The sequence below is a fragment of the Jaculus jaculus genome, chromosome 2 (assembly GCF_020740685.1).
Source record: "Jaculus jaculus isolate mJacJac1 chromosome 2, mJacJac1.mat.Y.cur, whole genome shotgun sequence".
NCBI classification, from domain to species: Eukaryota; Metazoa; Chordata; class Mammalia; order Rodentia; family Dipodidae; genus Jaculus; species Jaculus jaculus.
Genome location: NC_059103.1, coordinates 112,413,131 through 112,427,282, shown reverse-complemented (window position 1 = coordinate 112,427,282; position 14,152 = coordinate 112,413,131). Strand labels below are relative to the sequence as shown.

The 14,152-nt window shown below is 38.5% G+C and overlaps 1 protein-coding gene across 7 annotated transcripts in view; it reads right to left on the bottom strand.

Annotated features, from left to right (window-relative positions):
• Mapk10 (mitogen-activated protein kinase 10) overlaps positions 1 to 14,152 on the bottom strand; it is a 302,698-nt gene that overhangs the window by 132,613 nt on the left and 155,933 nt on the right. For all 7 annotated transcript variants that reach the window (XM_004661592.2, XM_004661594.2, XM_004661591.2 and 4 more), the window contains one exon: positions 1,718 to 1,887. In XM_004661592.2, coding sequence (XP_004661649.1) covers positions 1,718 to 1,887 — 170 coding nt within the window. The remainder of the gene's footprint in view (positions 1 to 1,717; positions 1,888 to 14,152) is intronic.

The window sequence follows — 14,152 nt, the reverse complement described above, 5'->3', positions numbered from 1 at the left end:
ATTGATTCGATGTAAAGTTGTTAATGGTGGTGATCTCCTTAACAACAGTGCTTTGGCAACTAGTCTCTGTGTCAGTAATCTTAAACTTTCTTAAATTTCTATAACTTTAAATCTTAGAATTCTCAGTTCTATATCTTCTGGCAAGCACATTAGTCCATTACTTTCCAATTCAACCTTGATCAAACTCTCTGGGCATGGGTAGCAAAATACAGTCAGCCTTCATATTTCCAATAAAATTCTTTGCTGTCTTTTTTTGCTCTTTGAAAGTCCATAAGCCAACACAATTTTCTCTGTATTAGCATTTCCAACCTCTCACCAAAACAGCCCATAAAACTTGGCTTACCACTTTCTATGAATTTTGCATCCCTAAGTACCAAATTCATCCATCTTCCTCCTCCACCACACAGGTTCCAAATGACCAAAATCCACAGTCAAATTCATTGTGCAGCAACAACACCCAGCTCTCTGGTACCAAATTTCTGTTGTAGTCAGTTCCAAGTTGGTGGAGTGAACACGCAAACCAGACACAGTTTGGGGGTGGAAAGGGCTTATTTCAAGCTTATAAGTCCAGAGGGAAGTTCCATCAGTGGCAGAAGAAACTGCCTCCACACATCCAAGCAGAGAGACAAACTGTAGCAAGCAAAACACCAGAACAAGCTCACACACCAAAAAGCAGCAAACACAAACCAGATGTGTACAGCAGAGATCCTGCCAGTGTTCAGACTACTCAGTACACCACTGGGCTAGAAGTCAGGTACACCCCCAATCACACATTAGGGCTGGGCCTCAAGATCCATCTCCAGTGATGCCTCCTCCACCTAGGTGGCTGGAGACCAAATTTACAAGTTTTGATAAAATACCTGAGTTGATGTGTGGCATATATTCCAAAAACTATCACAAGCAGCTTACATAACAAGTAAGTATATTGCATTAATAAATATCCTTTAAATTACACATTTCTAAATATAATATGTATGCACTAAATGTTTTCTATTCAGTGTGACCCGTCAAACAACTTGAAAGCTATTATGTGAATAAGTTCTTATTAAGTATATTTGAATACCATGTTATACATTAAAACTATTTAAAAAGATGCTCATCAATTAACATATTATTATTGTTACTAGAATTTTTATAATATCTAATTAAGATTTAGATGGTTTTAATTAACCAACAAAAAATTTCATAAAAGAATTGTTACCAAGGAGCCCAGAATATTGCCATTTTGGAAGGATTGGCAAACATTTTCAGATACTGCTTCTAAATAGGTAGCTTAACAATTTGAACCTTAAATATTAGAAAAGGCAAGAGAAAAAAAAAATTTGTTTTGTAAAACAATATTACAGAATCAAGTTCTTTATATAATAGAAAGGTGTGGGGGTATTTATTTACTCTTTTCTTGAAAAATAATTTTTGTTGTGAAATATACCAATGAAATTCTCTTAATACATTATTAACATTAAAAATCCCTAATTCCTTGATTTTTCTGGACCTTATATGATGAATAATCCCACCCTTTTTCTGGTAACCAGAAAACACATCACAAACCAAATTGTATACAGTGTTAATGAGTGAGAAATGAATAACAGATGATGCTTGTAGTTTTCCACTATAATGTACCTCCCCTGCTATTTGTCTACTGTATTTGTTGCTTGTATCTGGTAGATACACGCAGCACATCCCCTTGAAAGACATGGCTTTAGTCTGTCGTACTTACCATACTATTCCCTGAGCCCCAGAGCCAATGGGCTTTAGGTTCTGGTAGCGCTTGAGAACTGTGAAGGTTGAATCTCCCACTTCCACACTGTAGAACTGGTTGTCCACTTTGCTTTTGCTCATGTTGTAATGTTTGGCAATATATGACACATCCACTTGTTTATCGAATCCCTGTCAAAGGAACAATGAAACATGAGGCAGTGCAGAAGCACAGTGATAATAGATGCAACCGAACCTGCTCCTCTAATGATTACTAATATTAACCATCTATCATCTAGCCTAGCGAGCCCACAGGGTGGGGGGGGGGAGTGTACAGTAGGTACTCTTACCTGGAGGAAAAGAGACTAAAATTGCAAAGAATTTCTTTTCAATATTAAAAATGTTTAAGGGCTTTGGATATAGCTCAGCAGTACAGCATTGATCTAGTACGTGTGGGCCCCAATACCAAGAGCAACAACAAAAACCTGTTTAAAATAGAACAAACTATGACTTGATTTCACTTGGTCTTTGAATTCTCTTTTTAGGCAAACACATATGGACATATACTGGCCTTTGGGACTATATCAGACACATGGGAATGAAAATAAATAAAATAGAGGCAATTAGTAATCATAACAGGGAGGACAAAGATTTTATCTCAAATCACTTTTTAACAAGAACTGAGGATACCAATTAACACACAATTTCAATTATGTTAATTACACACATTTCAATCAAGTACTGATGATTTCATTTGTTCGCATTAATATCAAAAATATAAGTATCCTTCATTAAGTATTGAATATTTTTAGTTTAAATATTTCTTTTAATACTTTATAACATTTTATTTTTTATAGTTTAGATTTTGTATATCTGTTGTTGAAATTTCTGTTCATCTTTAAGAGAAGTTGATCTGTCAATTGTTTAGTGAAGTTTGTCCTTGAAGCTTTGAACTGATTGTGTTTGTCTGTTGGTATGTGTATATATATATGTATATATATATATATATATATATATATATATATATATATATATATATATATATGTATATATATATATATATGTGTGTGTATATATATATATATATCACATAAACTACTTATTATTTATCCATAAATAATCTTATGTTGTACTTATGTTTACATTTTTGGTGTGTGTGGTGGAGTGCGGTGTTTATATATGTGGTATGTGTATATGTGGTATGTGCATGTGTGTGCAGAAGGATGTGCTTGGATGTGCACATGCACAGAGGCCAGAGGAAGACATCAGTGTCTTCCTCATTGCTCTTCATATTTATTTCCATGAGACAGTGTCTGACATTGAAATTGAAGTTCACCCTTTTGCAGTTAGACATGCTGACCAGGAAAAGGCAGCAATCCTCCTGTCTCTGCCTCCTTCAAGCCTTGGATTTTAGGTATGCATAGACACATTCAATTTCCTATGCAGGTTCCAGAAACTGAACTCAGGTCCTCATGCTTGAGCAGCTAGCACTGGGCCATGTCACTGGATCCCTATGTTATACTTTATTACTTAGAAGGTATGGGTTATATGGCTAGAAGGGAGCTCATAGAAAGGTAGCCAATTTCTTGTGGCATATGTTGGTAAATGCCTATATAATAGCACTTCTTCTTATTGATTCTATTTATGTTTTAACAATAATATTTTGTGTGATTTTCTCCATAACCCCAACAACTGAAAATTGAATCATCTAAATCAGAAATTCTCAGTGTTGGCATTTACATAGTGGGGACATTTGGGGGGGATTTGTGGTATATTTTAGAAAGTGACAAGTGATAGGAACTATAAATTGAATTAATCTTTTGGGGGGGTTGTGGTGGGTGTAACTTGGTATATTTGTGGGGGTATGGCACGACATTGTAATTGTAATGTGTGTATGTGTGTGATCATGTGAGCCTCCCATGCATTCTCCTATGGTAGGAAGAGCTTGTTGTGGACACCAGAGAAGATCATGTCCTGCCGTACTTCTCTCCCCACCCTCCATCCTAATTTCAGTCAAGTCTCTTATTGATCCTAGAGCTTGCAATTTCTCCACTCATGCCTCCCACACCCCTCAGCAAGCTCTAGTGATTCTCAGGTCTTTGCTCCCCTATGGGACTGGGGTTACTGCACACTTGGGGTCACACCAAGCTGCTTATGTGGGTCCTGGGGACCATATTCACATGGTCTTTCAGGCCTGAGGCCCTCATGCTTACGCAGGAAGTACTCTTAACCATTACCCACTGGTCAAGCCCAAAGATTAGATTTACTTGGTTTACTAAAGTTTCTGGGGGTCCTTCATTGATGGGGATAGCCCCACCCAATAGACAATGTCCCACACACCTCACAATATTGGAAGGTCCTGCTGAAGCTTTCAACTGTGAACAAAAATCTACCTTTAATGCTCTCAGCCCAAAATCTAAGCCACAAACCTTTGTAAAGTTTTAACATACACAACCTCCTCTAAAAATCAAATTTTCATATAATTTGAAACAGTTAAGCCTCCTGCAACTCTGAGAGCCTGAGCCTCAGAGGACCCCAACACCTCATCACTGAAGCAGACCAAAAATGAACCCAACATGGCTCAGGGAAATTTTGCGGAAGAGGGGGTGGAAAGAATGTCAGAGACACATGTTGGGTCAGGATATGCAGAGGCATGTATCCTACCCATAACTGTGGGATAACTCCACAAGGCATGACCCATATACCTCAACAAGGAGGGGCCAATGGGATGAGCCTAATAATGGTACCAAACTGCCTGTGTTTGCTGAATAGAAAACTAATTAAAAAAAAAAAATGGAAGCCAAGTGTGGTACCACATACCTTTAATCCGAACACTTGGTAGGCAGAGGTAAGAGGATCACCATGAGTTCAAGGCCACCCTGAGACTACATTGTGAATTCCAGGTTAGCCTGGGCTAGAGTGAGACTCTACCTAAAAAAAAAAACGAAAGAAAGCACCACCTCCTTTTGCTTGCATGGAGTAGGAGCCAGGCAGCATGGATAATATAAGAAAGGAAGGCCGAAGAGATGGCTCAGCTATTAAGACACTTGCCAGCAAAGCCTAAAGACACAGGTTTGATTCCATAGTACCTACATAAAGCCATATAATATAAGGAAATATAAAGTGGGGATTTTTAAAGCATGCATGAAGAAACCTGCAAAGCCATTGAGGGACTCTGGAGAGCCCACAGGAGTAAGGCAGACCTGAGAATAGAATACACATGATAGACTCCAGCCCACTGGGACAGGCATGGTGATAAAATTCAGTAAGATACATTAAGGCCTCAAGCAGTACGATAATCTATAGATTAAGGACCTATATTTTTTTTTATAAAGGAAGCTAAAAATTAAGGTAACTCATAAATGCAGTAAGAAAACCTTGACAGCTGGAAGGCAGTCTGTGGTCGTTCCTCCCCTGCGGGTAATGGCGTCTGCATTAGCTCCCTACAGCAGTCAATGGAATATGGACTAGGAAATTAATCAAGCCACAAAAGTCAGGACACTGGCAACCTATTCAAGAAGACAATGCAACTTAGAATTCAGACAAAGCGTGTGGCCAGCTGCAGGTACAACAACATTAGCATTCAAACAATCATGAACTTCAATCTCAGTTTTGTTTTGTCTTGTTTTCTTTTGTTTTTCAAGGTAGAGTCTCACTTTAGCCCAGGCTGACCTGAAATTTACTATGTAGTCTCAGGGTGGCCTTGAACTCACTGTGATTTTCGTACCTCTGCCTCCTGACTGCTGGGATTAAAGGCATGTGTGAGCACACTCAGCCCTCATCCCATAATATTCTGCCCCCCACAAAATCCCTAGTACACAGTAGCCTTATCAAATCTAAACAGCTCCCTTTGTCTTTCCCTATTTATTTTGTTCACTATTGACAACTGGTGTTCCCAAACACACTGTACACGTGTACTAATCACCTGCAATTAACTTCATGTTCAAGAATCCTGACCTTATGTAAATACTACCCTGCTTTTATGTATGTCAATATGACTTTTTAAACTATAGTCTCAGTCATTCCATTACAAATCCTTCTGACACTCCTCTTCCAACAGATTCAAAGAAATCAAGGGAGTTTGGCAGCTCTTTATCAGGCTTACTTCATCCCTTTACAACTATGTAATCCAACAAACACTGAGGATAGGCACAGCATGAGTCAGACAACAGGTGTCGCATGGTGGTACATCAAAGACAAGATGAAGTCCAGGCCTAGAGTTACGACAGTTGAGTAAGCAAATAGTTAAAATAGAGATGGTATAATCTATAGGAGAATAAGGTTCTGGGAATAAGCAGAAAATAACAATTTACTGCTTAGGTAGTATTTCAGAATTAATTTATTTAACTGCTACATATAAAATAGCAAATATAATTTGGGGAGTTGATTTGTGTTTTCTTGATCTAAGAATATTGCTGGAAACCTTTTCCCATTAGTTATTGGATGTGAGTATGCACATGGACTACTAGTTTAACTTGATAAAATAAAAATCTTGGGCACAATACACTGAAGCCTCAGACTGGGGAATCAGCGTAGATCCTGGGGACATGAACATTACTTGGCAATCCAGATGATTGCGATTTGAGGAAGACTACATTAGAAAAATCATTCTCAAAACATGTTCCCTTGGACACTAGCATCAGCATCCCTAAACTCATTAGAAGTGCAAGTACTCAGCCCCATCTCACATGTATTGAATTCACAACTTTGGGGATAAGGCCCAGCAATCTATATTTTTATTTGTTTTTGTTTTTCGAGGTAGGATCTCACTCTGGCTCAGGCTGACCTAGAATTCACTATGTAGTCTCAGGGTGGCCTTGAACTCTCAGTGATCCTCCTACCTCTGTCTCCTGAGTGCTGGGATTAAAGGTGTTCACCATCCCGCCCAGCTCAGCAATCTATATTTTAATAATCCCTTTGAACATTCTGGTACACATTGAGAGTTTGACACAGAACTGGAAGGAAGGCCTAAAGAATAAGAGACTAGGATGTGAGGGCGATCTGGCTGCGACATCTGTCACCCCATTGATCGCCAGGGTTGATTCAGCTGATCTGGCTGGCTAGGCGGGTGTCCCCTTCCTCCCTCACCACTCCATGTGCGTCCTTCCTGAAGCTGCGTGCTCGGTCGAAGAGGACGACCTTCCCTGAATAGAGGAGGACCGGTCTTCGGTCAAGGGTACACGAGTAGCTGCGCTCCCCTGCTAGAACCTCCAAACAAGCTCTCAAGAATAAGAGACTATACAGGTTCATCTGAAATACTTTTTCTGAATATTTTATTTTTTATGTATTTATTTATTTATGAAAGTCAGAGAGAGAATAGATATGCCAGAGCTTCTAGCCACTGAAAATGAACTCTAGATGTATGCACCACTTTGTGCATCTGGCTTTACGTGTGTACTGGGGTATCAAACCCAGGACCATGGGCTTTTCAGGCAAGTGCCTTAAGTGCTGAGCCATCTTTCCAGCCCTGCTTGAGCTATTTAGAGAGTGAAACACTTCCTGTACAGCAGAAGTAATACATCTGCATTTACATCAGGCCCCACACTCCATCCACTAAATCCCATTTCTCTGGCCCTGAAACTACAAGCCAGAGTCCAGGAAGTCACACATTGTCTTTTACTTCCATTCCTCCAATTCAAGTACTCAAGTATTCTAACCACCTCAAACTGAAGACCTTGTGTCTCTCTATGCAGATACTTTAACAGATGGACACCTGCAATAGTTGAGTAAATTATTTCATTTCAGCAATTGTTCACATTCCTGAGATGCATCAGTAATGTTTTTCAATGTATATCTAAAAGAGTATTTTTAATATAATATAGAGCTGTGTATGGAGTAGGGGACAGTTTATATAATTAATAAAAACAATTGTGAGATTGAGGATATAGCTCAATGGCACAGTACTTGCCCAGCACAAACAAGGCCCTCAGTTCTCTCCCAGGCCCACACACATACACACACACATACATGTGCAAACACCTACACACAAGCATATACATTTTTACACACACATACATGTGTACATGCAGATGCATAAACACATATACATGTACATACACACATGTATATACACATATATGTATACACATACACACAACTGAAGAGCTTGTTGAGCACTTTTAGCAGTCAGAAGACTTCCCAATCAACAAAAATAAATAAATAAAAGTTATATAAATGAAATGTCTGATTCCCTGAAACATTTTCTCATTGATTTATTCATTGATTCTTTATCTCTATTCCTGAGCATATAATTTCTCATAATGAAATTGAAAATCATCATTAAAAGCCTTGTGATAGGCTGGAGAAATGGTTCAGTGGTTAAGGTGCTTGCTTGCATGCAAAATCTAAGGACCTGGGCTTGACTACACATGTAAAACCAGATGCACAAAGTGGCACGTATGTCAGGAGTTTGTTTGCAATGGGTAGAAGCCATAGTGTGCCTATTTCCCCCACCCCCCGTCTCTCTCTTTCTTTGTCAAATAAATAAATAAAATATTTTAAAAAGGTTTGTGAGTTCACATGCACATAGATTCAGACATACACATATGCATGCTTGCACTTACACTGATCCTTTAAGTATCTTCTTTGTGCCTAAACTTAGTTAGACTCCAGGTAAGACCTAGAAGTTTGAGATCATACCCATGACAGTGTCACAAATAACTGATACCATTCTATCTTAATTACTTAAGCAAGAAATTGAATTACTTAAGTACTGGGGACTTTCTTAGATTAACAACATAACCAAACTTTCAGTGGCAAGCACAGTGTGGAAAATCTTCCTCCAAAGCCCATCTGTGTCTCAAGCTTGCAGATCCAAACTGTGGTTTGAAAAGTTCAAAATGTGTTTAATACAGTATGTTTCACTTTTTGGCTTCCATGTAGTGTTCATCGTGATTAAAATGTTCAAATATAAACTTTTCTCAGTGAAACATGCCTATAAAAATATTCCATCAAGTATAATGTTGAAAATAACTTCTTTCTAGTAATACTTTCATATTTTCTAAGTACTGATCATGGTATCCAGTCACTGGGGTCCTTCAAACCCATGAAGAAAAAAAATCAGGAAATTACTTTGAAAAAGCATGACTGGCCAACAGTGAGTGTTGGGCAGAGTTTCTCAAGTTTTAACATGGAAAAGAATTAAGTGGAGGGTTACAAAGCAGAGTTCTAAGCTGCAATTTCTGACCAGAAGGTTTAGGGAGAGGGCCAAGACTTCAAATTTCTACCAGATTCAGACATTGCATTTTAAGAACCACAGTTTTTGAGGATGGCAGAAATAAATAAAGAAAGAAAGAAAGAAGGAAGAAAGGAAAGAAAGAAAGAAAGAAAGAAAGAAAGAAAGAAAGAAAGAAAGAAAGAAAGGAAGAAAGGAGGGAGGGAGGGGAGGGAGGGAGGGAAGGGAAGGGAAGGGAAGGGAAGGGAAGGGAAGGGAAGGGAGGGGAGGGGAGGGGAGGGGAGGGGAGGGGAGGGGAGGGGAGGGGAGGGGAGGGGAGGGGAGGGGAGGGGAGGGGAAGGGGAGGGGAGGGGAGGGGAGGGGAGGGGAGGGGAGGGGAGGGGAGGGGAGGGGAGGGGAGGGGAAGGGAGGGGAAGGGAGGGGAAGGGAGGGAAAGGGAGGGGAAGGGAGGGAAGGGAGGGGAAGGGAGGGGAAGGGAGGGGAAGGGAAGGGAAGGGAAGGGAAGGGAAGGGAGGGGAAGGGAAGGGAAGGGAAGGGAAGGGAAGGGAAGGGAAGGGAAGGGAAGGGAAGGGAAGGGAAGGGAAGGGAAGGGAAGGGAAGGGAAGGGAAGGGAAGGGAAGGGAAGGGAAGGGAAGGGAAGGGAAGGGAAGGGAAGGGAAGGGAAGGGAAGGAAGGAAGGAAGGAAGGAAGATCAATGAGGAAGTAAAGGATGTATAAGTCAAAATAATGAATGACTTTCCTAAACATCAGCCCCCCTTAGCAACCCAGACACCACGGCCCCAGGACATGTTTTCCCATCTCATCGGTATAGTTCTTGACTAATGTTCTTTCAGTTAGCTCATGAAATGCATGTTGTTTCTAGGACAAAATGCCCAAGCAGAAGCAACTTATGCAAGAAAATTTTTATTTTGGTTTACGTTTCTAAGGAAACCTTCATCATGCCTAGAAAGCACAGCAGGAGCAGACATGTGAGTGTCACATTTCCACATCAGCAGGGAAGAAAGAACAATCTGCTCAGTGTGGCAAGCAGGACTGGACATTAATACCCTAAGGTCCATCCCCAGTGACATACCACACTTTCTTCAGCAAGGTTCCACCTCTCTAAGGCTATGCCAGCTGGGGATTAAATATATAGCCTAATTACAAATTCGTAAGTATGTCAGTCATCTTCCATTCAAACTACAACCTATTTATATTAAATCTTTAGAACAAATGTGTAAACCTTAAAGGTATTCACAAATGTACATCAAAATGGAAAGTATTTTTTCCAAAAAAGGAACTAAATTAATATATTAGTCAAAAGTTATGGGCTGGAGAGATGGCTTAGTGGTTAAGGTGCTTGCCTGCTAAGCCTAAAGACTCATATTCAACTCTCCAGATCCCACATAAGCCAGACACACAAAGGTGAGGCAAGTGAAGGGTTGTGCATGCCCAGTAAGTGGTGCAAGTGTCTGGAGTTCAATTTTAGTAGCTGAGGCTCTGGTGTGCCAATTGTCTGTCTCAAAACAAAGTTATTATAAAGATTATAACATATAATATTACAAAGGTTATAATATTATATTATAAGGACTATAATATAATATTAAATATTATATATATTTTTAATTATAACTAATGACTACTGTAACATTCAGGGATCAATATGGTTTAAAATAACTGTTGGTTTAGAACTTTTATTCTATTAAGTTCTTTTTATTCTTTTTCCCATTCAATATTATTCTTCTATTTACATGAGTCAACAATTACTTCTATCTGAATATAATTGAATTTTCTTTGTGAAAATTCAAAGCCAACTCATTTCCTCCTTCCCCTCCATCTGCCGAAAAACACTTGAAGCTAAATTAAAAGACTGCTTTATTATTGCTGGCATTTTGGTAGACAAAGAGAAAATCCAAATGTAATCTGTTCTGTGAGAAGTCTGCATTTTGAACAGATCTATAAGAAAGAGCATTATGTCTTAAGTCCTCATCATCAATTCAGCTGATAGCCCCTGACCTTAGAATTCTGAAAAGACAAATGCTCCACATTACTGATTTAACACTAATCTACACAAAGCCTTGGATTTTCCTTTCCTCAAATATAATAACATGTATTTCAGAGAACATTCAGGGAAAGCTGTCCTGGGGTACTGTTATCAGCTTCTGAGCAGGAAACATGAGGTTTGAGAATCTTTTGAGGTTAAGCTTTCTCAGTTTGTTTTAAATGATATAGCTGAAAATAAAATTGAGCACACATAGATCAGTTCTGCACTTAATAACTATGAAACCTTGAGAATGCAGTTTTATTCTTTCACTTGTTTATTATTCATACCCTGCCTAGTTCCTTAAAGGATTTGTGCAGCTCACCATGGAAGATGTAGGAACAATAAACCATTAAATCCAGTTCTAAGAATGAATGTCAAATAAAGGAGGATGAAAGATGGACAGTTTTACTAAAAGACCTAAGTTATGAATATCAACTGTCTTGAGCACAAAGCTCAGTGTCCTGCTCTGGAAAGCTAAGAAGAAAGATAATGGCAACTATAGCCCCACAGTGAGAGGCAAGCTTTGGTTCTAATTTAACAAGTATACCATAGTGCTGCGTAGGAAAGATATTTCTCTAGCATAACCACAGAAAGACTGTTCAGTAGTGCTCTATGCAATCAGCCTGGAATCAAACAAGAGTCAATAGATATAATAGTTTGTACCAAACACACAGAAATGTTTCATATGACTTATTTGCTGAGCTTTCAATGAAGCTGGAGTAAAAGCTGAGTAGCATTCCATACCTACCAGAGGAGAATTCCAAATGACATTAAAAAGTTTCAATTTTATGGCCAAGCTGAATGAAGGAGATATGTACAGCCATTAGTTAGTTTGCTCAAAGTTTTAGATCTAATAAGTCATGGTGCTAATTAATATTAGTTAAATTTGGTCCAATTCTGAATCATGAGTTATGTTTTCCTCAGGTATGTACAAGTTCAGCTAAAATACTATAGAACCACGAGGTGGTTTTGCAATGACAAGGTGAGCTATAGGAAGAGAAATTTTGAAAATCTACAGAAATAAATAGACATCATATCATTCCCTATAAACTCTTTTACTTATTGGTTACCTCAGGCCAGGGTTTGAGCATAAGTACACATTAAGTGAATTCAAGGTTAAGGAAGACAATCTTAGGTTGGCAATGGAGAGTTGGATTTCCAGAGCTACAATAAACTTTAAAGAGCCTAATTCCATTCCATTCATTGGTAAATACTTATTGAGCACTGACTGTGTGCTATGTACTATTAAAAGCACTATAGATAGGAGAGGATCTATCTCAATAAAAAAAAATGTAAACAAATTTCCTTTCAGAAAATTGGCTAGGCAATGTGTCTGTTGATTGGTCTGGTGTTGTCATTTGACTTTTAAAAATATACCAATTATGGTGATGTACACTTTTAATTCCAGCATTTGGGATGCAGAGGTAGGAGGATGGCCATGAGTTTAAGGCCACCATAAGACTACATGGTGAATTCCAGCTCAGCCTGAGCTAGGGCAAGACCATATCTCAAAAAATTTACACAAGTCCTTTCTTGCCTTTCCAGTGCTATTTACCTTCAGATGGACTTTAACATAATTTCTTAGACACTACTTAGAGACTTAGAGGCAATAATAAAACATCAGTATTAACCAATTCTAACAGAAGTTTGATCATGCTTAATTGTAAAGTTTTTTTTTTCTCCATTTTAAAGAGGAATGTACACAAATAAATCATATTGAAATTGGAAAAAAACAATATATGCATGAAATCATTTTAAAAAACTGAATTAAATTATTTCCCTAGGAGATTTAAAGAGAGAGATTTGAAATAATGGTTAATAGCATGAAGGCTTAGGTTTAGTTTTGTAAAGAGCACATTTCCTCACTCCTTTCCTTGAGTGTGGCTCTTTAAGGAGAATTACAACTGGAAATGAATATCACTTCTATATTAGTTGGCCCAGAAGTGTTGAGATGTTACTCTGTGGGATCAATGGCTCAAAACAGATCAATGGTGTAGCAAAAAGTTTAAGACCTAATTTATGCTTAATCATCATTTTCCATTATGTGAAAGAGCATTTAGTAGTAGTCAATGATAAACCAAGCCACTTACTGCCTGCCTGATTTTTGTGAAGGAAGAAAGTTAGTGCTTCATGGAACCCCACTCACAATGGACAACTTGCTAGTGTTACTACCAGGTACTGTGTAGAGTGACTAATAAGTCATTCAATGAAAGAATTTGTATTCTTGTCTTAAAAGTGAGACCTTCTAGACAAAGAACTTCAACAAAGGGTAAAATCTCAGCTTTTCATCTAGCCATCTGTCTTAAACTTGTGACTGTAGGACATTGAGCAAAGCCTTTGTTACCCCAGCCCTGGATTCCTTATTCATGGGAGTAAAGTAATAAGCTACTCATTACGAGTGATACGGGTTCATAACATGATTTTTGCAAAGCACAAAACTTAATGTCATGCTTTGAAAAGTCAAAAGGATAAAGAATGTTACTGTTGCTACTGTTGTTATTAAAGGCACATAGCTTTTTCAGAGTGTTATGAACCTAAATTGGCCCAGCTCTAAGCCATGCTGGGAGACTAATAAGACATTGTGCTACAGCTATAAAATCATATATATATATATACACACACATATATGAGAGAGAGAGAGGAGAGCAGTCAGAAAGCAAAATACATTTTCTCTTTGCATCTACGGTACAGTCAGTGCTCCATGAGTATCCCTGTGCTCTACACTGTACTTCTCAGCCTCTTTTGCAATTGTGCTGCAGCCACGTGACTAATGTTGACCCATGAACTACATGCACCAAAGCCAGCTCTCAAATAAGGGCAAAGTTTCTTGTAAAATGCTGCACCTCTACAACTCATCTTTCCACCCTCCTCTCTCTCAGACACCACATGATACCAGGAGTTTAAACTGCTGAGTCACAAGATGACAGAAACCTAATTTCCCCAGTCACCAGAAAGATGATATCCCCTTCTAACATGAGCTGAAATTTGTACTTTGAGAAAATAGGCCTTTATCCTAACAGTCATTAAGACTTACTATGTTATTACTATGGGATGTTTTTTATTCAATAAATGTTTGTTTTGCTCTTACACTATACCATGCATTGTTCCTGACATCAAGAAGCTTAATATTAGATTGCCTATGGACAATCAAACTTGGAATGTTCACTTCAATATCACAATGATATAGCCTATTACAAGAAAACACTGAATTCTATAACTTCAGTCTACACATTCCCAACATGTTTACAATAAAGATTTTT